The 25780-nt window shown below is 38.1% G+C and overlaps 2 protein-coding genes across 4 annotated transcripts in view; one reads left to right on the forward strand and one right to left on the reverse strand.

Annotated features, from left to right (window-relative positions):
* Positions 1–7521, forward strand: part of LOC133423999 (plexin-B2-like) — a 172311-nt gene extending 164790 nt beyond the window's left edge. For both annotated transcript variants that reach the window (XM_061714354.1, XM_061714355.1), the window contains 2 exons: positions 280–354; positions 1644–7521. In XM_061714354.1, the coding sequence (XP_061570338.1) occupies positions 280–354; positions 1644–1748 (180 nt within the window). In that variant the 3' untranslated portion in view covers positions 1749–7521. The remainder of the gene's footprint in view (positions 1–279; positions 355–1643) is intronic.
* Positions 7522–13841: 6320 nt separating this feature from the next.
* On the reverse strand, positions 13842–24629 carry mdm2 (MDM2 proto-oncogene). 2 transcript variants are annotated; one of them, XM_061714704.1, is made up of 13 exons: positions 24509–24629; positions 21096–21130; positions 19843–19910; positions 19681–19755; positions 18517–18650; positions 18346–18395; positions 17962–18014; positions 17610–17691; positions 17330–17523; positions 17124–17255; positions 16678–16749; positions 16435–16600; positions 13842–15793 (listed from the first exon to the last, which is right to left on the reverse strand). In XM_061714704.1, the coding sequence occupies exons 3-13, from the start codon at positions 19891–19893 to the stop codon at positions 15303–15305; spliced, it is 1500 nt and encodes a 499-aa protein (XP_061570688.1). In that variant the 5' UTR covers positions 19894–19910; positions 21096–21130; positions 24509–24629; the 3' UTR covers positions 13842–15302. The 2 variants fall into 2 exon arrangements, with proteins under 2 accessions (XP_061570688.1, XP_061570689.1); XM_061714705.1 differs by lacking the exon at positions 24509–24629 and adding an exon at positions 23342–23443.
* Between the last annotated feature and the right edge of the window lie 1151 nt (positions 24630–25780).

The raw sequence follows: 25780 nt of genomic DNA on the forward strand, positions 1-25780 counted from the left end.
TTTGATGGCTCAAGCATGGCGATTTTTAATTTTCATCTTTTTTTTTTATATTTTGAACAGCCTTTTATCCATGTTTTGGTCAAACACAGCTAAAGTCACTTTACAGAGGAATCAAAAATGATCTGTAAATAAAAATGTGAAAAGGTCGGATGCAAATATTTAAATGATGTTTGAGGACGCGCTCGCCCGTCCAGACACCTCAGAGCTGTTCAGTCGTGTGACTGATTCTGTTTTTGAGTCAAACTCGTATTTAACCCTCACGTCCTTCATCATTTGCAGGAACACACGGACAAGCTGAACACCCAGGTGGCCTTGCATCAGCTGTACCAGTATGCCAGCAAGTACTACGATGTGGTGAGGAAACGCCTTCAGTTTCAGCCAGGGCTGGGGGTTTCTGCTTCTGTTTCCCATGAATGAGAGAGAGAAGAGACGAACACTGATTACTATTATTTAACAGAAATGAAGCAGCTGTTTGTGTATTTTGAACGGGGTATTTGAGTCATACATTTTTAACTGTGTTGGCAACATAAACCTCCTTTAAAAGAAAAGATAGAAAGGCAGGATTCTGCCAAGGATAACCCGCCATAAAAAGCAACTTTCATAGATTAGGCTATGATTTCAATCAGCAAGTTCACATATTCATATAAATATCAGCTCACTAAAAGCCTGGAAAGATGTGTCGAGCCATCACATTAGTTATTAGTTTATTTTAAAATAAGTAGACCTCTTTTTTTAGAGATGTATTTTCTGGTTTATTAAACATCAGTAACTGGACCACAAATGACAGTTTAGTGGTGTCAGGTCCGATTTTATCTTTTTTTCTCTCTCTCCCTCCTCCATGGAGGTTCTGCCAAGAGAAAACCTACAGGAGCCGCTAGGTGGCACGATTTTCTTTTTTCTAGCATAAACATCCTTGAATGATTTTATTTTTTGATATAATAAAACAATTGAACTTTAATTAAGTCGTCTGAAATGTTATGTTTAACCACACAAATACAGAATTATCTGTCAAAATGATGCAGACTAATTTACACAGATTTCTTCAAATTCAAAACAAAATATGTTTAAATTCTTTTCAAATGTGGTTGACACGTTAGACTTAGTTGTTTTACTGAGAGGATCTTGGATTTTTATCACATCATGAAAAAAATATTGTTGGGTCAGAACAAAAAAATGTATAATTTAGAATTAAAATGAAATGTGAGCCCACCTCTCAATGACGACCATCAGAACGTACAGGATGTAGAGATGAAACTGGAAAATAGTACTGTAGTCTGAGACAAGAAAATCTTTCTGAAAGATAAGGATTGTGGGGAAAAAATAGTAAAATAACCACAACATTTCCTGAGTTGATATATTCTTGCACGATAACAAAGATCTACTGGCACTACATGCTGCTTTTTATTATTAGGTTAGTTTTTTTTTAGGTAAAATCTTAAGGAATATGCTGTCTGTATAAATGTCCACGAGACCAAAAAAATGCCCCTTAACATATAAGGAAGCAAACATTTTGTTTAAATTATGTCAGCATTTCACCCAAAAGTTCAGTAGAGACATAAGAAGCAACTTTTAAAATTGTCAGAACTCGTTCAAACTTTAGTAAAACAAATGAAACAAGTTTGTTTATTTTATGTTTTTCTCAGATCATCCAGTCGCTGGACGAAGACCCGGCCGCCCAGAACAAACAGCTCACCTTCCGCCTCCAACAGGTCGCCGCCGCCCTGGAGAACAAAGTCACCGACCTCTGACCTCCATGGAGGCGGAGGGATGGGGGAGCTGTTAATTGTGGTTTTCCAGGTGAGGACTCAAATGAGAGCGATCTCCGACTGTTTCTACGCGTTTAATCCTGTAAGAACTGAAGAGCGAGCAGCTGCGGAGCCGCAGGAAGGACCTTTCTGGGAGGACTTCAGCGGGGACTCTGGTGGAAACCAAAACGCTGATTTCTTCTGCATTTGTAAAACACACTTTCACTCGGCGTCGCAAAACAGAGAACGAAGACGGATGCACAGCGTGTGCAGAAGGAGCTCCGTGAAATCAAGTTATTTTTCTAGAGGTAGCTAGGAAGATTGATTTGAGTTCTCCTTGGACCTTGGTTTGTCTATGTTCAGCTTCTCTGCACTGCAGATTTTTATTTCGCAAGCAAAAAGTGCCACATGATGGATGAAAAATGTAATTAGAGGGATATTTGTGAAGTAATCGCACTTTGAGGGGGAAAGAATTGTTTTTGGTACTTTTTTGGAAGTTCGGATTGAAAGAACAGCTGCTCCGGGACCCTTTTGTGACCACTTTAAGACCCCGTCCACACGTAGCCGGATATCTGCGGATATCTGCTAAACCGGAGATATTTTCCTCCGTTTTGACCTGTCATCCACACGAAAACGCAAATAAACGAAGGTTTAAAAAAACTCCGGGCAAAGTGAAGATTTTTGAAAACTCCGTTTATGTAGATGCGTGTGGACACACATAACCGGAGATTTGCGTTTTCGAACGTCACATTATGCGCCAAAACAACAACAAATCTGCTCTGACGTGCGACTTTTGTTTACTATAGAAATACAGATGATCCAGCATCTGTTCTCCAAGCTATTTATTAAATAAATGGTCTCTGCTCTTGACCGGCCGCTTACTGCGTTACACCGACACAGAGGGCTCCGCGGAGCCCCGCCGAGCCCCCCGGAGCCCCGGAACCCCGGAGCGGCGGAGCGGCGGAGCCCGCGGAGCTTCCCCGGGAGCCGCAGATTATCTACAGGTTAGAATGCTTATGAATGTGTTCGAAAACGCAGATCTTCGGTTACGTGTGGATGCAAATTTTTTTATAAACGGAGGGGGGAAATATTCGTTTTTAAAAATACCCGGCTACGTGTGGACGGGGTCTAAGTCTATAAACTGTGGATATACGAATGCTCTTTGATCCAAGGTCAGTTTTTCTGCTCCAACCTTCAATAAGAACCAGGAAACCTAAAATCTGAAGTCCAACAGCAGCAGAGGAGGGTAAAAAATAATCAACCCAGGACGGTACGCACCACTGACCAGTAATAGGTCTTGTCACGATGGCTGAACTGAGATCGGTGGTTCAGGGTACGATGAGTTCAGATATTAGAGAAAAAAAATCAACTGTTTCTTCTCATATCACAGCCAAATGTTGCTTTTCCCATCTCAGCAGCTGCAGTGTTTCTATAGTGATTCTGTTTAGTATTTTTGTATTCAGTCTTTGTCATAACCTATCTTTTATTTTTTTAATCATTATATTTTTATTTTCATTTCCCCATCGGGGTCTGACACATCTCGTCCTGCATTCACTTATCTGACTGTGTGAGTTTCTGGGAGAGACGATGTGTAGCCAGTTTTTACAAAACACACACGCACGAATGCCTGATCATGGGATCTAAACAGCTGAACACTTATTTTTAAACATGTTTTTATGACCTGTATCACAAAATTGCTTTTGAAATACAGAGCGAGAGAGTGGGTGTGAGTGCAGAAATGTGTATATATCCTCAGCGGCACACATAAGAGCAGACAAAAAGACTTTCATGTCTTTCAGGTCAGGCTTCCATTGATCCTTTAAAGGTGGTAAAGTGTTGAAATGTATAAAAATTAATTTAAAATCAGCTCCATCTCTGTATCATGCCAGTGGCTCTCAGAGCTGCAAAAAGACTTTAAAAGTGCATCCAGGCAGTTTTTGCTCTATTTGGTTTGAGTTTAGCTTTCTTGATCTCTGTAAAACAGATTTATACATTTAACACGAAACCAAGAGAATCTGATAGTTTCCTTACGAACTGTTGTCCTTTGTATCATTATTTTGGATGGTAAATGTCTACAAGATCAGCAAAGAGTAACCATACAATACTCAATCCATGCGTTTAGATTGCTATGGTTTAAGAAATTGAATACTTATTTGTTTTTGTGTTGCATGTATAAAGCCTTAAATAGTGAGGGGAAAAAAATGTTTTGTTTTTTTTCCCCCAAAGTAGCAAACGCCTGGAATATTCTGAGATTCTTAAATTAAGTGCTTTATGTGAGAAATTTTCTTTTTAAGAAAAAGTATTGTTGGTTAAATAAATTCCAGCCACACCACAGATTCCTGATATATAAAGTCTATTCAGTTTTCCTCTAAACTTGTCCAGGTTGTAAAAATTCTCCAGTTTCTCTGACATTACGATAATATGGTTATTTTTGGCTGAATTTGTTTTACTAAATCCTAATGCAAACTTGAATAATTTGATTCCCTAGAGACAGAAACGTCTGAAAATGTCAGCATCGGTAACGCATTAAAATGAGGGTGTTTAGCTTCCAAAGCAGTCCAAGACTGTGAACCACTTCTGAGACTGGATTTTAACGAAATCGATTTAAATTTCAAAAAAGGAAGATCCCAACACACTATCTCAATTGAAAAGTTTAATGTTGGGTCATCATGGAAAACAGCCTGTTAACCTGCTCATGAACCGAGTAAAAGCACGAGTTCTTGTCATACAGCCCTATTCCAGTTGTATGTCCCTTATTTCTGTGGTTTGAGTCATTTAAAGTATTCATAAAATCCATATAATCCTACAAAAACAGTTTTACCATCAATGATTGAAGAGAAATCTGCCTCTTAGCTCTTAAATTTCCTACAGACCTCCGCACTGCTCCCCCAAAAAGGACACTCTCTGCCCTGAGCTAAAGTGGTCTGATCAGGCTCGCCCACCAATCTTGCTTTAGAAATTTTAAATAGAATTGGAGAAAAAAAGGCATTTTATTGGATGAGAATAAACAATCCATCATTGCTGGTTGGAGATATGGTGTATAGGTAGCACATGCTGCAAGGATCATGCAAAACATTTAAAATTCAATTACTTTAACTAGTAAAATATGTTCTCTGTTTTTGAGATTTCTGCAGATCAACAGTTTTGAATGTCATTACAATTCTGGTTTATTTACTTAATTTGATGTGTGTACATTGGGTTTTTTTTGGCCTCCTGAGCCCAGATGACGTGCTTTCTGCAGAGCGCGAGTCGTGTGTGTACAAACTACATCCTGATACTTGTGGAGCAATAAGATCTTCTGTTTTGGCTGAACACTCTTTGAGTCCCACGTGATCTCCAGATACAAACGTCTGAACTCGTTGCTTTCTCCTTGTAGAAATTTATCTGAAATTGTTTTGTCAAAAGCCGCTTCGGTGCCAAATAACTTAAAGAAAGTTTTGTGTAATTTGCTTTAAGTCGTATGTTTGAGTGTAACTAGAAATAAGTGGAACTAACTGTCGTATGTTGAAAAATCCGATGGTACTTTTTCTGAGAAACTGTTTAAATGTGAAACCTTTGTGCTTGAGATGCTCAGACATCTGCAGACCTTTCACAGGATTTCAAAGAAAACATTTGCCTTGTGATGTTTGAGTCACTTTGTGTTGCTGACGTTCAGTAAAAGAGCTCAGTCTGAACTCATTCTGCATAGCTGAAATTTAAAATATGAGCTCTGATACTTGAGAAGTTATTTTCCTCCTCCTGCCGTCACTTGCTTCTTTCTGCCTTCTCTTTTTCCACCAGCGAGTGCCTTAAAGAGTTCAAGGGAAAAAATTAGAAGGAAGGAAGGAAAAGCCAAACAAGGCTTCTAGAAGCACATGTTTGTTTACAGATGGTTTAACTGCACTTTGTTCTTCTGAATTGGAGGAAAGCAGAGGAAAGTGGGAGCTGCCGAAGTGATCCGTCGTGAAATGGAGTTTAAAGCGAACTTTGAAGTGCAGAGTGTGGTCGGCAGGGGGCGGTTTACGTTCCCCACCGACGTGATAAACACGGTAGCGGTCGCTAGCTCTCACCAACTAAACAAGACTTTGCACAAGAAGACAAACCCAAACAAAGCTGATGTCTCGGTCGTGCTTATTTTCTGGAAGCACAAACGTTCAGTAGCTCCTCTTGGTCACTCAGAACATTATATTAGTACATTAGTGATTTGCAAAAGCTATTTTCATCCCCGATTTTATTAACCCATTCTTGGAAAACTGCAAAAACTGTCTCTCGAGCCATTTCACCAACTCTTTTTATGCACAACCTAAACACAGAGGAAAGAACAAGTAGCACCATATTTGGGATGGATTGTAAGCATGTATAAGTGGAAAGATTTTCATTTTTGTAAATGTTATGAAAGATCTTTATCGGTGCTCTTTAAGAGATGATTTTGGCAAGAGTTATTTGTAGGACTTTAATACAGAAGGATGTGTGAGATTAATACATTTCCACTTTTATCTTTGCATTTACAGTTGCTTTTATGTAGGTTTAGACAGTGAAACTAATTCCTTTATGATAAAGAACATTATATTATTGTTCAGAATAAGTTAGATGCTACTGGAGGTTCCCAACATCATTCTAAAACAAGTTGTCTAAACTCCTTCCAACAAAAGCAGTTGGACGTTTTGTGTCAGAATCCGCTGATGGAAACAGATTTTAATACAATTTTCCATTTCACAGAAAATTTTATGTTCGATTTAGAGTTTCTTTTCCAAGAGAAGCGATGATGTTCTGAAGGGAGATGGAAAAAGCTTTTGTGAATCATTCCAGGCTCAGTTGATGTGATCAGTCCTGTTTGCTATCAGTGTTTCTGCTTGATGGTAAATAAACATGGCCAGGACTCAAAAGTTTAGTTTCCAGTCACCAACTGCTGCTTTGGTGGTCAGTCTTGCGTAAGTTTACCTGCAGCACCGCCTGCAGGCCGGTCAGCGGAAATGTACCAGATAGTTTTTTACAGAGACATTTGCTTAGTTAAATGAAGACAATTGTCATTATTTTTAGTTTATTTTAGGGAAACCTGACCTGAAGAGCTGTGGAGAAACCAACATGTCCTTTGCTCATACGTTTTCAAAGAGCCTCCTCGTCCTGCAGTCCATCTCCCCAACACGGTTTATTGGATCCCCCGGGATTGCTTTAAAAAAGTTCCATATTCAAAAACTTTTACAAGTAATGCAGGCAAAAACAAAAAGAAGATGTCATCAGAAGATTCTCTGCTGGTTGTCTTTTTGGTGAATTTTGAGATTTGACAGAAAAATGAGTTGTTGATCTCCGTAAACCCACGAATGCGCGACAATAGATAAAAATCAAGTGGTTTTTGGGTTAAGGTACAGAAGAGATGAGCACAGGGAGCAGAGCTGGTTTGAGGATCTGTTTGTTGTTGTTTTTGTGAAATTGAAATATAGCTGAATATAATGTTTGAAGCACATGTAAACAAAATGGTTGAATGTTCTATAAAACCCACCTGTTCTGAAGCTTCTTCCCGACATCACAAGTGTTATACAGTATGTGTTTATATTGTGTAGGAGTTCGTACATCAGATCCAGCTTTTCCATCGTTTATTCTTGTAACATGACTGTAGGAGTCAAATGGTTTGGATGGACCAAGAGTAAACTGAAACGGCACTTCCAGTAACCTGAACTGGTCTGAACTGGACTGAAGCCCAAATCAGTGACTCTTCCAAGGAAGTGGAGAAGTGGGCAGAAAATCCAGAACTAGGAAGTCCAAATATCCAAATAAAAGAGGTTTATACGAATGAAAAGTCTTCTTGTTTCATTTTGCATTCGTGTTGCTCACAGGCTTACATGCTTCCCAAACATACTGCACACACACACACTACACACACACACACACACGTCACACACAGCACACACGTGTCACACACCAATATCAGTCGATGGTCAACGGAATGCTCCTCCCCTTTTCTCTTTCCTCTTCTGTTTATAAATACCTCCTTGTCCTATGTCACCTTTTTATCCTACACAACCAGTACTGGAGTTGAGGGGGGATGAGGGAGGATGGCATCCCCCCTAAAATAAAAACGGTCCAAATCATTCCCCCCTGTAAAACTGCCATCCCCCCTTTCCATCCCTTATGTCATTTCATCAATGAATGTGGTTTTACTGCTATTTCAACATTTAGAGTCATCGCCAGAAAAATAACACCAGAAAAATAACTTATTTGACAATTTTCACCTGTTTCAAGTAAATTTTCACTTGAAATAAGTAGAAAAATCTGCCAGTGGGACAAGATTTATCTTCTCATTATAAGCAAAAAAATCTTGTTCCACTGGCAGATTTTTCTACTTATTTCAAGTGAAAATCTACTTGGTGAAAATTGTTGTTTTTTCCAGTGATGAGTCTTGTTTTAAGTGTAATGAGATTTTTTTTTTACTAAAGACATTTTAACTAGAAATAAGACAAATATTCTTGTTAAGATTTTGAGTTTTTGCAGTGATCCATTTTACTTATCCTGTGAAGGACAGAGTCATATTGATAAGTTCAGAAAACTGTTTTTTATTTTTGTGTTTTGATGTATTTGATGTAAGTCCAGTGGATATTTAAAGCTTACAGAAGGCTGCATTTAACTGCTGCTATGTCAGTATTTCTGCAGGTGTTTTGGTCAGTGCTATTATTTGTAATATATTATTTGTAATCAGCACAAATTATCTGTCCCCGTTTGATAAAATCCACCATCCAACCTGATTTTCTTTTTTTTTTTTTTTTTTTTTAACAACTCAACTACTGTACACATGTTACACACTCACACAGTCCCTAAACTCCACCCATCACTGTCTTGTCTTTTATTTCCTACTCTTTCCTAGTTTTTCATGTTTCACCTTCAATGGTCTTAGTCGCCTCTGCCAGATGTTTTTCTTCTTTGCATTTGTGTCGCTGCTGTTGTTTTTATAGATGTGTATATGGATGTTAAGGTTAAATCTGAATTAAATTAGTTTAGAAGTCCTGGCATTGAGGAATATTTCACTTACCCCAAGAGTAGGATTTTCATAAATTCTTTCTATAAAAAAACATTAATGTTATTCATTTGAGCTCTTTTCCTGTCTGAGTGAAAATGTTGGTTATAGTCATCAGTCGAGATTATTAATAACTCCATTTCAGAACACACGACTGAAGAGTCATGTTCTAATTCTACAGAACAAGTTTAACTACAATTCCTAAATTGCATTTGAGTGGGAAGGATCCAGTCATCCATTCATATGTCTAAAATCAAGTCTTTACATATACACATACCAGTTTTGATCTAAATCTTTTGCTCACTTTTGACGGGTTTATTTTTGTTTAAAGCCAGAGTAATGATTCTGGGAGGGGTTCACGGTTGTCATGAAGGAAAAAACAAAATGAATGGAATGAAACTGCTGCCCACATCTTTTAATGTTTTAATAGATGCACGGAAGCTCTTGAAGCTCGTTTGTATACGTTAAACAACAGATGCACTCAACAATCTCTGATGCGTATTTTTAATACTTATATATGTTGGTTTTTTCAATGATATAATGGATCTGTGTACTAAGATGTTACAGGATGAACTAAGGGGGACACATCTTAAAATTCTGAAGAATCTGTTTTAATTTTTATGTTTCAATTCGTTCTTCTCGCACGTCTGAGTTTTTTAAGACAAGACACAGGTGTTGAAATCTGGTATGATAAATGAATTAAATACATTTTTATCAATGATTACTACTATTAAAACATTTGTTTTATCTCCATAATATAATTAAAGTAAATGTAGATGTGGACATAATGCAGAGTTGAGTGTGTGTTGCCCCTTTTTTTTTTTTTTTTAAACTGCTTTTAGGTTGCCACGTAATTTATTTGGATACTACAAGTCCTTTCTGGATTTATCTAGGCAAAAACAAAAAGTAAGCATCCTATTTACATCTGAAAGTGTTGGTTTCCACTCCTGCAAATCTTATGCAGCAAATATGACAACAGTGCCTCCCTGTGTTCATTATGTAGAACTTCACTTCCGCAATGCATTATGGGAACTGTAGTTTCACACCTTCCAGAAGAAAACTGAAGCATGTAGACCAGTAAATAAATCACTCACACATTCTACACTTTAACTTGTTGCTATGGCATTGATTTAATTTTAGTTTAATCATTAAACTATGCATAAATAGTTCATTTCATTATTACATTAAGTCATTTCACAGTTTTACATTTCCTGAATATTTTTGTGTGGTAAGTTACTTTTCTTTCACCAAGCGCATATTAATTAGAACCGAAGGCAGGTTTCCTGCTCCATCGATCACAGAGCCACATGCGTACAACCAACCACACGTTCTCACATTGAGGGGCAATGTACTTTTTTCAATCAACCTAATATGCATGTTTTTAGGAGCAATGGGGGGGAAATATGGCACATGGACAAAAAACCTACGCAGGCACAGTGGGGACATGCAGCCTCCACACAGTTAAGCCCCCAGCTGAGGTTCAAACCAGGAACTTTAGATGTGAAACAGCAGTAACCACTTTACCTCCTTGTTTCCCCTGTTTTTAATTTTACAAATTCTTTTCTTCAATAGATGCGATTGCATTACCCGGTAAGCTATATTGTAAGGATCTGCTTACGGTGAGCTAATTGAAGAATATGCCCTTGAAAAAAATATCTTGAGCTTTGTCTGTAGATGGAAAATGGAATCTGTTGAGGAAAAGGTGACAAGGTGCTTGATTAGTTGATGGAAAGATAGAAAGGTGACATAGGAAATGGATTGATCATGAGGGATGTATGACCCGGGCAGTAAGGAGTCTAACGCCAGGAAGGGCCTGCTGTTGCATCATCTGGATGGCTTGTTGCATTTTCAGTTATCTCTTCCTTCCACTTGATCGTCTTCATTGGGACACTGGTCTCTTGTTTCGGTGAGGTGAGTTCACTTTGAGATTGTGCACCATTATCAGTCAAACGTTCAAATTCCGATCGGGCGGACAGTTTCACCTGATGATGGTCTTTAGATGAAGTTGATGGACGGAAAGATGGAAAGGGTGACTTAGGGTAGGGATTGATCCTGCGGACTGGATGGGAATAAGAGTCAGGAGGTGAAGGACGGGAGGATCCTGATATTTCATAATTTGGATGAGTAGTTTTACTATCTCTTCTTTCTAGCCACTTCGTCTTCTTTTTCCTCTTCCTTGGGATTTATTCACCACTCCTTTCTCTCATTGAGGGGAGTTCATTTTGACATAGTGTGTCACTCCTGATCATACATTCAGGACATTTGGTGTCAAGAGTGTCAGGGCCGTCAGTACTCAAAAGCAAGGAGGGTCCAGGTATTACATCATATGGACTAGTGATTGTGTTATCAATCATGTCTTCCATCAACTTCATTTTTTTCCTTGGGATGTCTTCATTGGAGTCTTGTCTTATTGAGGTGAGTTCCTCATGGCATTCTGCATCACCAGATGTCTGTTTAACATTTGATGCGGCTACCAGTTTTTGCTACAATTACGTTTCAGGTTTTTACGGGTCTTTCTCTGGATGTTTTCACATTCAGATGAGGATGCTGTTACATCGTTGTCTGGGTTTAACAGATGAAGATTAGAATGTCTGATTGAAGTTGATGGAGGGGAAGATGGAAAATGGGACGTAGAGAAGGGATTGCTCATGAGGTTTGGGTGGGAATAAGAGTCAGGAGATGAAGGACATGCTCCCCCGACCGAGGGGGACGATGTAAATAATGAAGAGGATGGAGCCGAGGACCAACCCTTGCGGAACACCACAGGAGACGGGGAGCGGTCTGGACTTGCATCTTCCCAGTGAGACACACTCAGTTCTGCCAGAAAGGTAGGACTCAAACCACTTGAGTGCAGAGTGTGATAGTCCGACAGCGGTGTAGAGGCGTTCTAGGAGGAGAGTGAGATCCACTGCGTCAAACGCAGCAGTCAGGTCCAGGAGGGTGAGGAGTGAGGGGGATCCAGCATCGGCTGTCATCAGCAGGTCATTTGTAACCCTGAGATAAGCCGTTTCAGTGCTGTGGGCTGAACGAAAACCTGACTGAAACTTTTCAAACAAGTTGTTATGTTTGAGGTGGTTCTGGATTTGAGAGGCGACTACCTTCTCTAACACCGCGGACAAGAAAGCAAGATTAGAGATAGGCCTGTAATTGGCTTGAACCTCCGGGTCCAGGGTGGTTTTGTTGAGAAGGGGACGGATGACAGCCAGATTGAAGGGGAAGGTTAACAACCTTGGTGATGAGAGGACTGGGAGTGGGGATATGTGACTTGAGCAGAGCAGTGGGAATGGGGTCCAGGGTACAGGTACAGGATTTAATCTTTTTGAGGATTTCCTCAACGTGGCCCTCCTGAACTTCAGTGAGATGTAGAGGAGCCAGCACACTCGTAGATAAGTGTTGGTGTCAGAGGCAAGCAGACATGGAGAGCTGGACATCAGAGAGAGAATGTTGTTGACCTTTGATCTGAATAAGTTGATGAAGCTGTTGCATTGCTCCTCTTTAGCCTCAGTTGAAGAGGATGGTTGTGGCTTCAGGAGATGGCTTGGTTGAAAAAATATATACAGAATATTCAAATCAATATTGACAAAATGCAGAAAAATATTAAATAATTAGCTACAAATAGATTTGATTTGGTAGAATGTTAACTAAAATCTAATCTTTATTTAGGCTCATGGCTCATGTCCTCCATACCCTCTACCCATCCCAAGACTAATCAAATAAATTAATAAGATGCATTTAAATTTTATTTGGAAAAGTAATCACAATATTAATAAAAGGGCATCCGTTGATAGATTATGAGAAAAGGTGGTATAAAGGCAACTCGAAATGATGAATGGGTTACTTAAAATAAAATGCCTCCAATCATTCTTCTGCAAATATAAAAAGCCTTTTTAAATTGGCTATTTCATGTAGAAAATACATGAAATAGCCAATTTAAATAAAGGCTTTTTATATTTGCAGAAGAGTGCCTTGGATTTTTCTTTTTTTGATATCCTTTTTCCCACCAAAGAGCACCTTCGTCACACGACTTAGATGAAACTTCTGAGCACTCTGGACTTTCTTTTTTGTTTGCCTCCAATCATTTTTGAAGAAAAGGGAAGAGGTTTGGTTCTTTATACCTTCACTTGTGTTCAGAATAGTTAGGGGTATTAAGTTTTTATTAGTGTGACTTTGAAATATCTAAATTGCCCATTAAACTTTCTACCTTTCACCGAGAAATATTGTTACAGTGGAAGTGATTTCAGCGCTCAGGATGTTCCATCATAGAACAGTCATATTGAGTAGAGGGAAATCTATATTTAATATTTATGGAAGCCTGGCTTCAAAAACAAACATAGTCAATTATATTTCTAATGGATGGAAATGGGAATTTACTTGATTTGCATGCATTTAATATAAACTTCCTTCTTTAATTATAGGAAAGTAACCAAAGATATACCGACTGTCCTCACTCTATTGATAAACAACAATTTGTAACATTTCCTTCCATATCTGTTCTACCGTGGGAGGTAGTAACAGACGCAGAACAGGGGTGAAAGGAATGCTGGGGGTCAATTCACAATGCAGAAAGGTGTAACAGGGATGCGGGATGGCTGCAAACTCTGTGCAGTCGAGCATCTTTTGCTGTCTTGGGTACAGTGGTATGGTCCAGCATTGATTGCAACTGTAATTTGGCTGACTAAAACATCTAGTCAAATGAAAAGGAAGCTGTGAGGAAATACGATATATATTTTTTTTTAATAACAACTCTGTTTACAACCAGTGGTTAGGGAGCCCAAGACTTACTTAACAGGCCATATGCAAAGCTACTTTTGTTTGTTTCTGTGAGAAGGCTCAGTACATATGTACAATTTTTTTTTTTTTTTTTTTAAAGCACGATGAAAGAAAAAATGGACTGAAAAGGTGTTTAAAGCAATATTTTATACAAATCAGAAGACAGCCAAGAAAATTAAAAATGACCAAAAACCTGAATTTAAGTTTTCCAAACCTTCTTTAAAACTAAGTGCTCACAGCTGAGTCTTACATTTAATTCATGTAGTATTTCTAAACAAGAGGTTTAAGGGCAAAAGCACAGCGTTTCTTCAGGTCTCTGTGATATCTGGAATAACAAATGACAAACTTCTGGTGATTCTGGTGAAGTTATTTATTCAGTTTCACAAAAAGTCTCAAAATAAACAAGATATTTTTTCTCCATATAATCCATCTTATTTAGAGCGCTCATAGAAAGTGTTTTAAATATATTTGAGCTTCTTAAATACAAATAAATACAGATGTCATCTTACACTTCATTTCTTATATTTGACAGATTCGTTGGAAATTCTCTGGAGGAAAAATAAGTAGTTTGGTGCCTTTTTTTTTATATAAATATGGCAAATAAAACTTTAACATACATTCTTTGCCATATAAATCTAGAGCGAATTTGCTTTGAGTCTTTTCAGGGAAATCTTTGCATGAAGATGGAAACTAAATGAAATAAAGCACCACCAGTTGTTGAGGCAAGATTTTAAAAAATAATGAAAAAAGGCACTCCTAACCTTGTCAAAACTGAATTTATCACACAGATTAAACCAAAACTGATCATCTCATCAGTTTAGTTGGGGAAATGAGACTCAATTCTAAAAAACTAAACTATTATTCTGAAGTACTGCATCAGTAGATCTAACACTTTCATTGCAAGCATCAACTGTAGATTCGTTTGTTCCTGTTTCCAAACTCCCCACTTCTGTTAAACAATTACTACTCATAAATTGATCAATATTCAAATTAATCTATCAGCACATTTTAATGACCAGTTGTTTAAAATGTTAATCATTTTCAAATAGTCCGTTTAAGTAGCTGATGGGCTGCAATTCATTTGCTCCTTAGTTATGCCAATAGATGCCTTGGGGACTTTCCCAGGATCAGATTGTTTGGGATCGGCTCCACCTGGATGACGTCTCCTGCCTTCATCACCTGCGCCAATGATTCCTTTCAGCTTCATCCTTTAAAAAGGATGCAGACGCAGCTGTTTAAGCAAAAGATTGCCCATTTTGCAATTTATGTTGCTCCATTTATTTGACGTACACCTCCCAGTTTTGATTGCTTTGGTTTTGTTGTCATTTACTCTTTTTTTTTTTTTTTCCAAATACAAAAAACACCTCAGCTCCAATTTTACATCTGGGCATCTTCCCTTTTTATGTTACAACCAGTAGTTGTAACATGTGAATTGTCCCAAAAAAAGGGCTTGGATTTAAATTAAATAAATATTTTAAATTAGTTAATGTAATATTTATTTTGCATGTAATGTAGGAATGATTTATAATTTTTATTTGAATGAAACAGTTGATGAACTGATGAAAGTTCAGATTTATTGAAAATAAACATTTGTAAGATATTAAATTAATGTCTAAATTCAGCAACTATGGGTTTAGAGCGTTGCCAAGGCATTGAGCGTGAAACTGAATAATTGTTTTTAATCAGTTAAATGGAGTGGTCAGATTAACTTGTAACTGATGACTCCAGATCACCAGGACTAATGTGAGAAAGGTGTGTCAGCTGAGGTAGGTGAGTGGACTGAAGGCGAGACGGCCGTCTCAGCTGAGGTAAGTGAGGATGACCGACTGGATGGGCAGCCTGCAGACCGGACACAGCTTGTTCCTCTTCTTCAGCTTCCTGGCGCACACGTAGCACGACATCAGGTGCCCGGTTCGTCCGTGGACGATGCAGCCGTTCTTTGGCCGGGACTGACAGATGAGACACGGGTCTAGGCACGAGTCCGGCAGCCGCCACTCCGCTGACGAGCTGCGCTCCAGCTCGGGAAGGGATGACGATGCGGAAGAAGGTGGGAGAGACGTTGGGGAAGAGGCCAGAAGCTCCTGGGAGTCAACGAAGGAGGAGTAAGATGAGGAGGGTTGAGAGTCTGACGTACAGAGCTTGTCCTGCGAGGAACAAGGCTGGGAGGATGAGAAGAGATCCTGGGAGTTGGGTGCTGAAGAGAGAGAGTCCGACAGACACTGCGAGTGGAGTGGAGTTTTTGCTCTTTTGCCATCTGGTACGTCGACTCCGTTGTCGTCTGCATCCGAACCTTCAGGAGACGTCACCAGATTGTTGTTAGTATCAACACAGGCTGACTGTATGTTCTGACAGCACAACACACAACTGAACTTGTTCAGGCCTGTTATAATAAAATCGACATTTATAGCTTTAATGGCAGTGAAGTATCATGTGGAAGAACTTTTCTAAGTATACAGGACTGTCTCAGAAAATTTGAATATTGTGATAAAGTTCTTTATTTTCTGTAATGCAATTTAAAAAAAAAAAAAAAAAAAAGTCATACATTCTGGATTAATTACAAATCAACTGAAATATTGCAAGCCTTTTATTATTTTAAAATAGCTGATTATGGTTTACAGCTTAAGATTCCCAGAATATTCTAATTTTTTGAGATAGGATATTTAAGTTTTCTTAAACTGTAAACCATGATCAGCAATATTAAAATAATAAAAGGCTTGCAATATTTCAGTTGATTTGTAATGAATCCAGAATGTATGACATTTTTGTTTTTGTAATTGCATTACAGAAAATCACAGTATTCTAATTTGCTGAGACAGTCCTGTATGTTGAGTGGGATTTGCGGTGCTCAAACTTTGATTTTCTCACATCCTAGTTGAGCGGATTCAACGCAAGCCTGCCAAAAACACCTATTCTATACAAACTAATAACTACCTGGATCTTCTTTGGCAGCTGATTCGCTACTTGGCTTTATGGGCAGGGCTTTAGGACTGGAAGCAAACAAGTCAGGCAGCCAATCCTGTCGCAGAGTCCAGCAGCGCAGACAGTTTCTGGGTAGAGGAGGGTTCAACTCTTCACACTTCACACACCGCCAGTAGTCCTAAGAGGGAATTTCAAATTTAAACCTGAACCATGAGATATGCGTTTGTTTTAGTCATGCTTGCGTTTTAGACTCACAGCTTCTGTAATCTCGGTGTCTTCGTCAAAGGAGTCGTCGTCATCTGCTTCAAAGATGGTGAGCTCGTACACCTGGAAACAGATGAGACAGATTAACTGGTGAACATGACTGACAGGGGAGAAACACATGAGGAGCAATTAAGACACTGCCAATATTTGAGCAGTCTTTTGATCTCCAGCACAGCTTGTAAAAACGTTGTACTGCAAGGACAGTTTAATTCTTTATACAATTCAGAAACCATTAAGCAAATAAATAAAACTGGTAGAAGGGTGCTACTGCCAGATAGTCAGCTAACTACATATTATCCATCAAGCCACAGGAACCCTGGATGAAATGCAGCTATTTAGAAAGAACGTATCCACAACATGGTGGGCGACGTCAGAGAACTCATTCACTCATGCAGTTTGTTTTCAGTCTTTTGATGAACTTTGTGGGAGGCGTGTACCTGGTCGTCTGCAGACAAAGATGCATCATCTTCATTATAGTCATCAGAATCGATTGACTCCACCTCAAATTCAACACTGAAGTTGTCGCTTTCAGAGTCTGAAGCTGCTACTGTGACCTCAGATCTCTCCGACTGAAAAAAAGAGTCTTTGTTACAAACTGTCACAACTGGAAAATGAAGAATGTGTGAGGGAGAGAGAGACTCACTGTGCTGTGTGAGTCAGATGACTCTGTTGAGAAGTTTTTGTCCCACCCACTTCCCAATCCACCAATCACACACCACGACAGGCTGTCATCAAAGGTCAGGGAGTAGCTGTCAGACCTTCTCCTCTTCCTACCTCCTTCCTCGTCTTCCTCCGACTCCTCTTTGTCCTCACCATCCTCTATGTTCCGAGATGGTCCTGCAGAAATCAGGTTGGTGCAGTTTACATCTAAGGTTTGTGGAAAAGCTGTAAAAAGGAGGCGGTGCTTGTCAATGGAGACTCACCTGGATCACTGCTTCGACAGCTCCACCTTCTCCTCCTCCTTCTCCTGTCTGGTGATGAAGAGCAGCTAGCTGTTTCTGTCGCCTAAAACACATTTTATTTTATTTACTCAAACTTCTCTGATTCAGAGGACGTTTTAAAATACTGTTTAATGTGCAAACATTAAAACCCACACTTGTCAATAAAAATGGTTCCAGTTCTTGATTTCTGAACTCCTGGGCTGATTTTTTTTTTTATCATCTTACACTACTCTAGAATATCACCCCCTTTTTTAGTGTTTCCTGGCACATTTTGACCCATAACAATAAAGAAGTTACCCTAAAAGTTTGTATCGTCACGGCTCCACACTCTTACCTCCGTCCCCAGGTCTGTCTGGCTGCTTAGTGCTTCACTTGAGTCTGACGAATCTTAAGGAAGAGAGAGATACGTTTCCAAGAATATGAGAAACAGCAGGACATATTTTTTTAAACTATACTCTTAATAGCACAAAAATAAAACTATCACTATATGTACAAAACCAACCTGGGTTTGTGTGCAAATTTGAAACTACACATTTCTGAGTGAGGTTAATTAATATTTGAAATCGTTGAAGTCTAAAAGGTAAATGTGTGACAACATTATAGACAATATTTTAACTGGACTTTAAGTCAAGCATTCATTTTAGAGGCAAAGAAGATGGGTAATTACAAAACAAAGGAGGAAGAGAAGTAGAAAAGAAGGAACAGGAAATAGCCATACCTTGGTTCTTAACAACCACCAGGTTCTTGGTAATCATTGAAAACAAAACTCTGAAACATAAAATGTGTTTAAATTACCTATGAGGTTTAATGTCACGGTAGTATAAAGCCACGTTACTACAAACTAAAGCAGAGAGTGAATAAGCGTAACAGTCATATCATTCTTACTCACCGCGGTTCTTTCACAGAGAAGCTGTCTACTCCCAGCACTCGCCCCAAAGCATCTTGGGCGCAGTGGACGATGTGCTGCTGCTTCTGGTCGTACAGCTGTTTCTGGATGATGTACTGACCCAGGTAGAACATCACCTGCAAGGAGAACAGACGGCCACGAATGGATCATGGGGAAAAAAACCACACCCTATCATGCTGAATCATTTGCAATTTCACTTTTATTTTCCATGTATGTGCTAAAAAAAAAAATAGGACGGTGCAAGCATTTTACTTAAAGGCAAACAAGCCTGTATTGTTTTCGTTGCTACAGTTATTACCACAGTTACATGTCATACAACAAAGCAAGTTGACAACATTCAGACTAAAAACAAACCCATACTGTGTTCAAAACTGATCAATACAGAGGTGTGAATTTGCCTGAATTAACTTTAAAATTAAAACTTATTCTTGATTCAGAGAAAACATGACAATATTCAAAAACGTCCGAGTACTGTCCCTCAAACTCCTGGACTGTATCAACCATAACTAAATTCAGCAGTTTCTGATGAGCATGAATCTCAGTTCTGCTCTCAATACACATTGAAAACATCAAGTTAGAAGCATGTTAAAGTGTTCTGACAGAATGAGAATAATCACATCATGCTTCCATGCCACAACTGTGGAAATCCACGAACAAGCTTTACTGGTAGAGAGGATATAAATTCATGACAACTGACAAAAAAAAAAAAAAAACACTAATCACCCTCGACTGATTTACTGCCAAAATGAACGACTGAGAAAAAAAAAATCCAAGCAGATTTAATCAAACTGTCAAAGATAACTGCCAGCAGAGTTGATGAGATTAAATTGATTTATCAACAAATGCCAGACTTATCATGTCTGAAAACTGCTGTCAGAGAAAGCAATAAGTCCCGGGGTATTGACTATCGGCAGGCCCTCCGGAAAACAAAACAGGCCCTGAGAATGAACATGATGAAGCTTCAGAGATAGTTTTTTCACTCCAGCTATCAAAAGCTGTGAGTCTGTTTTCTCTTTTCCTTTTTAATCATCCCAAAACCTTATCAAAACTGTTCAGGGCATGACATTATTTAGTAAAAAAAAAAAAAAAAAACAGTTCCCCTACTGTAAAAAAGACTTGCAATACTTGAGACCAAGTATAGTGTACCTCTTTCATTGTGAAAACATCTTTAGTAGCTCCAGCAAGTTGCAGTAAAGAGCAGAACTCTACCTTTGGTCTAACCTGAAAACACATACGGGAAAGAGTTGAGTCACAGGGCAAAATCTTAAAATATAAATTAGGAAGAAATCGACAATCAGCTGCTCTCACCAGTTTGTTTTCATTTGTGGCATCAGTGGGGAGCTCCCCGTCAGCTGACATGGTGAAGATGTTTGTTCCTGCACACAAACACAAAACACACACTATTGAAAGACTCAACACAGGGCTTTCTAAAGTGACCCTGAAGTATAGCTAATAAAATAATAAACCAGCTCAGTTTATTTCAACTGAGTTAATATTTTAATACAGAGTGGTGTAATTAGCAAAGAGTTCAATGTGTCAGTTCCACATAGGGCTGTGCGATTAATCGATTTTAAATCTAAATCGGATTTATTAATCAAAATCGATGTTAAAAAAGGAAAATCGGAAAAACGATTTTCCTTTTTTGCAGCTGGCTGCATTACAGACAGAGCTCGTCTAGTCATCTTTGTTTGGTCAAGAAAATTGTAAATGTTGTCACTTTACTAAACTCAAGGAGGATTTACAGTATCTTTCAATTGCACTTCATTCCCAATAGGGAAATTTGTTTGCCATTTTTCTTTAAAAAATAAAGATAAAATATTTGAAACAATTTATTCCATTGTCTTTTGTAGTTTTACCAAAAAAATCGAAATCGAAAATCGGGTTTTCAGAGAAGAAAAAAAAAAAAATCGGGATTTTATTTTTGTCCAAATCGCCCAGCCCTAGTTCCACATTTTCCTTGGATTTTTGGAATTAGATATTTTCTGGACATTTAATAGAAAATGTCAACTAATTACATTACGACTGATCAGTTGAACTTTAGGAGCATTAAATACATTTGTATTAATAATGGAAAAAATGCCCTCTAATCAACATTTCCAAATCAAACAGGATAAGAACATGTAGTGACATTTCAGTCCAAAGCCTAAAGACAGGAAACCAATCCCAACAGATCAACTTTTTTTATACCTTTTCATACTTCGTGTTTATTTTGTAAAATTGTTGAGCGTGTGTATGTTTGCTGCTGCACAAGTCAATTTCTCCTCTGGGGGATTAATAAAGTTTTATTCTATTCTATTAATTTTTTTTTTTTAAATAAAGCCAACAGATTTGTCAATTATGTCTCAAATGCTGTTTTTTTTGATGATCAAAAACCAGTCAAACAACTAAATGCAGAACATAAGCAGATTAAAATAAAAAAGAAATTAAATATCAACCAACTTTTAAAAAATCTTTCCTGTCAGAGGTTTTATAATTAAAAACTAATCTCTTTGCTTTAAGTGTCTGACATCTGTATAATCACCATCCACAATGTCTCACATATGAATAATTAAAATTCTTACCTTATTTACAGAGAAATCAGTCTCAGCAGCCCATCCTGTGCAAATGGAAACAGATAAAGTGCAGTCAGAGAGGACGGCAGCAGAACTGCAGCCTCTTATAGCTGGGCTCAGACATGTTGGGACTAGACCAGCCTGAGAGGCCAGGCTGACGCTAACCACGGCCTATCAGGACCAACGCAGACACCCAAGGCTGAGTCAGCCACAGAACTCTGGTGCATGTGCTGTTTTGACTGACTGTAGCAGCTAATTTAATCAGACATGCTGAGACTAGTCCATAGTGACTCAGCCCTGACCAAATTAGATAACCGTGCCAACCAGGCTTGTGGTAAAGACATTAACCAGTGGTAACCCAGGGTCGGTGAAACTGGCCTGAGATGAGCCTGAGGGGAAGTAGATATTCATCCTTCAACAGCTTCAGAATTACATAAATTATTCATCTCAAAAAAGAAAATTTGAAACAAAAAACAACACTTGTTTCCAGATGACTAACTGGAAACTCTGAGTGGGGTGGGCAAGTATTTTTCTGATGCATAATATCCAAAGATATTGAACTTTTTTTTTTTTTTTTTAATTTTGTTGATTAAGTTTCTGATGAAAACATTACATTGCATGTACCCATGGGTCATTACAGGAAACTAAAATTAAAGGTAGTTAAACAAGTCCACATTAAATCGAATGACTATGTCTGGACATGTCAACTTGTTTTTACAGAAAAAGGGTAGTTAAAAAAAAAGGGAGGAATTATTTTGCATAATGTTAATTCAGTTTCATTCACCTGCAAAAACAGCCGGATGAAACCAAGAAACTGTATTTTTGCATTACCATTTCCCACTGTTTCCATCTCCTTTTGTCATTGATTAATCTATTTCTAATACTGTATTTTGAAAACCTATTGATGTAAAGACCATGGGCTTAGCTGCAAAGTCAAATAATACAGATTTGCTTCAGTCAGGTGTAATAAAAGAATAGCAAAATAACCAGTAAAGTGACATTTGTTGGATTTTCTGTAAAAAGGGGGGGTTTAAGGTTGCCACAGAGCTATAAGAGTATGAATATAAACAGAACAAAATATTTAACAAATGTGAGCAGTAGGCATGTGCTGAAAAAAAAAAACAATTTTCTGATTCTAAATCGATTCGTATGTCTAAAGATCTATTTTTTTTCCCATCATTTCAACTTTTGGTATTTTTGTTTATCCCCAAAAAAGGAATGTTTTGTTGGAGACGAGAATAATCAGTGCCATGCGTTTGCCTTTAAATATGTTTAAAAGGTATGAAAACATACGTTTTCAGTTATAATTGAATAAATTGTCTATATTTCATTACTTTATGTACTGTCTTGAGGTTACATTTGCATAAAATGCTAAAAACCAAATTCTCAAAATTTAAAAACCGAAATAAACCAAAAATGGAAAAAATTAAAACGGAATGTGTGGATCTGCTTGATAATTCTGACCCACAGGATGTTTCTGAAAGCAGTTTTATCAGCATTCTGGGAGGTGATTGGTCCTTACAGCATCATTAACTGCCAATACTTGCTGTTGAATCTCAATATAATACTAGTAGTAATATGTTGCATAACTACATAGTCATATTATGGAAGAGTATTAGGGCCATGCAGGAGAAAAAATATTTGAGAGGGGAAGAATTTTTTTTTTATTGTGCACTTCGAGAAAAAAGTGGAAATGTCGAGATTAATGTTGAAATACAATTTCCAGAAAAAAGTTGAAATGTCGAGAATAATGTTGAAATACAATTTCCAGAAAAAAGTCGAAATGTCGACAATAAAGTTGAAATACATTTCGACAACATTATTCTTGACTTTTCGACTTTTTTCTCGACATTTTGTCAACATTATTCTTGACATTTCCACTTTTTTCTCGACATTTTGTCAACATTATTCTTGACATTTCAACTTTTTTCTCGACATTTTGACAACATTATTCTTGACATTTCGACTTTTTTCTCGAAGTGCATAGTTTAAAAAAAAAAACCTTCCTCCTCTTAAATATTATTTTTATTTTTCTCCTGCCTGGCCCTAATACTCTTCCGTAGTCATATAATTCATGCAACAGCTCAAAAAACTGTTTTAATAACACTAACCCAAATCAATATCGGAATCGAATCAAATCTTGATAATCGATTCTTGACATTTGAATCGATCCCCAGCCCTAGTGAGCAGTGTGTAGACCGCTTTACAACACAGTTTCCTTGCAATTTAACTGAACTATTATATATTATACTTACTGAAGTATAATTAAATTCAAAGCACTCGCACAGCAGATGTTCAGCCTACACCAGCAGCGTTGTCAGGGGCTCATGTTTGGCCCCTCATGTGTCTGAGTTTACACACACGGACTTGTTCACGGACTGAATGACTGTACAGTTGACGGACACCTGACACGCAGCTGCGTCACCTGCTGCGGTTACAGCGAATATATGCCCGGACTTGTCCCGCTCTCACACCTATGACTCAAGGCTGATTTATAGTTCCGCGTTAAATCGACGCAGAACCTACGGTGTAGGTTACGCGGCGTCGCGCGCCGTAGGGTGCGCGACGCCGCGTAACCTACGCCGAAGGCTCTGCGTCGATTTAACGCGGAACCATAAATGAGCCTGGCTGACAGCCAACCCAAACTCGTTCATCAACTGAGCACGTTTCCTGTAGTTTCACAAAAGCGAGGAGAGATTAACGAGATTAACGAGATTAACGATTTGAAGGAGAAAAAAAATATATCTTTTCACTAAAATCTACTAATTTACGCGAATACTAATTTAGGTCAAAGATTGTATCTAAAAGTCTACGATTTCAAAAAAGAAACAAAATTAAAGCCGCCCCTGAAAGGGTGTATACTTGTTTAAATTGTAGCTTCTTCTTTTTTTTTTTAATAAATAAATAAAAATTGGACCACGAGGCTTATAATGCCGCGTTCCATTTGTCCTCGGAAGTCGGAATTTCCCAGTTCCCAGTCGGAATTTTCAACTGGAACGCCCCTCCATGTGGGATTTCCTATTGGGAAAGTGGGAGAAGCTTCACCACCCCCGAGTTACCATTCCAAGATGGCTGCCATTCCCAGTTCCCAGTTCCCAGTACCGAGGTAAATGGAACTTGGCATCAAAACACAAGACTAAACTATAAACGTACAGTTCACGTACGAGTAATTACACAAAGACAACACATTTTAAAACAGCCCACATTAAACCTAAACATCATGGTCAAACATACTATTTCGGTATTTTTGACGAATTTACAGCGTGAAGACGAACAGAAAGCTACCATGTGGGTTCGGGCCAGCGACGCCAGGAAACTCCGAGGATCTGCGGCCTGCAGCCCAACACGCCTTTAACTCGGATTTCTGCAGCAGTTACGAAGTCCTGCTGTAATGCATTGAAATGTAACACTTGTTTACGTACCTTTCTTTAGTAACTGCAGGCTGAATTTATTCCACAACTGTGTTTACGCGCTAGAATTCCAACCAACGGAGCACCGATGTTTGTTTACTGTACTTCGCTGGAGGGGTTTGGTCGCTCGCTCGCCCCCTGCTGGCCGGAGAGCGCAGAGCTGCTGAAATAACCTTCAAACAAACTACACAAAACACCAAATAAAAGCCATAAATATTTTGTATCTGTAAATAAACTTTGTACTTGTAGAAATATTTTGTGCGTGTGCAATATTTCTACAAGTACAAATATTTTTTGCACACGCACAAAATATTTCTACAAGTACAAATATTTTTTGCACACGCACAAAATATTTCTACAAGTACAAATCATTTTTGCAAGTACAAATATTTTTTGCACACGCACAAAATATTTCTACAAGTACAAATATTTTTTGCACACGCACAAAATATTTCTACAAGTACAAATATTTTTTGCACACGCACACAAAGTACAAAGTTTATTTACAGATACAAAATATTTATGGCTTTAATTTGAGCCCATAGGATACTTCCAACGGAAGAATCAGGATCAGGTTTATTGGCCAAGTCAGCTCAAACAAGACAGGGAATTTGACTCCGGTTATTTCGCTCCCTGAACAGTTTATTTTTTATCGTTTATTGTTTGCTTTGTCTCGAACACAACAAAACCCATTAAATTAAAAGCATCAAAATATAAAAAAAGCAAAACAATTTAACAGTCTCATCCAAAAATAAAACACACAGCAAAACAATGTGTTCGAGAGGGAACAGGAGGAAGCAGAACACTTATTTAGTCATGTCCCTTCCTCACAATATCATATTATATATATATGCCATATAAAAATTTAAAAATTAAAAGAAAAGAAAAGAAAGAAAAGACAAAATAACACAAAATAAATACAACACAAACAACCAATAAACAAGATCAAGGCATAATTAAACCAGTCTCCTACAATATCCTAAATTCAAAAATCCAATCTCCCAGTCTCCTCTATGATGATCCATGACCAGCCATGAATGCAAGCAGTTATATTTGTATCTATATGATCCATCCCACAAGGAACAAAATAACAATCAAAGAAATACATATGGAAGGCAAATTGAGTTCTTTAGAGGTCCCCATTTTTATACTTGTCAAGAATTGCTTTCTTGTATGTGTTTTTAAACTGTATAAAGTTAGTGCTTCGTTTGATTTCATCATCAGACCATTCCACAAAGTTACCCCACAGACTGATATGCACCTGCTTTTAAGAGTAGTACGTAC

This window comes from Cololabis saira, chromosome 23 (genome assembly GCF_033807715.1).
Source record: "Cololabis saira isolate AMF1-May2022 chromosome 23, fColSai1.1, whole genome shotgun sequence".
In the NCBI taxonomy this organism is placed as follows: domain Eukaryota; kingdom Metazoa; phylum Chordata; class Actinopteri; order Beloniformes; family Belonidae; genus Cololabis; species Cololabis saira.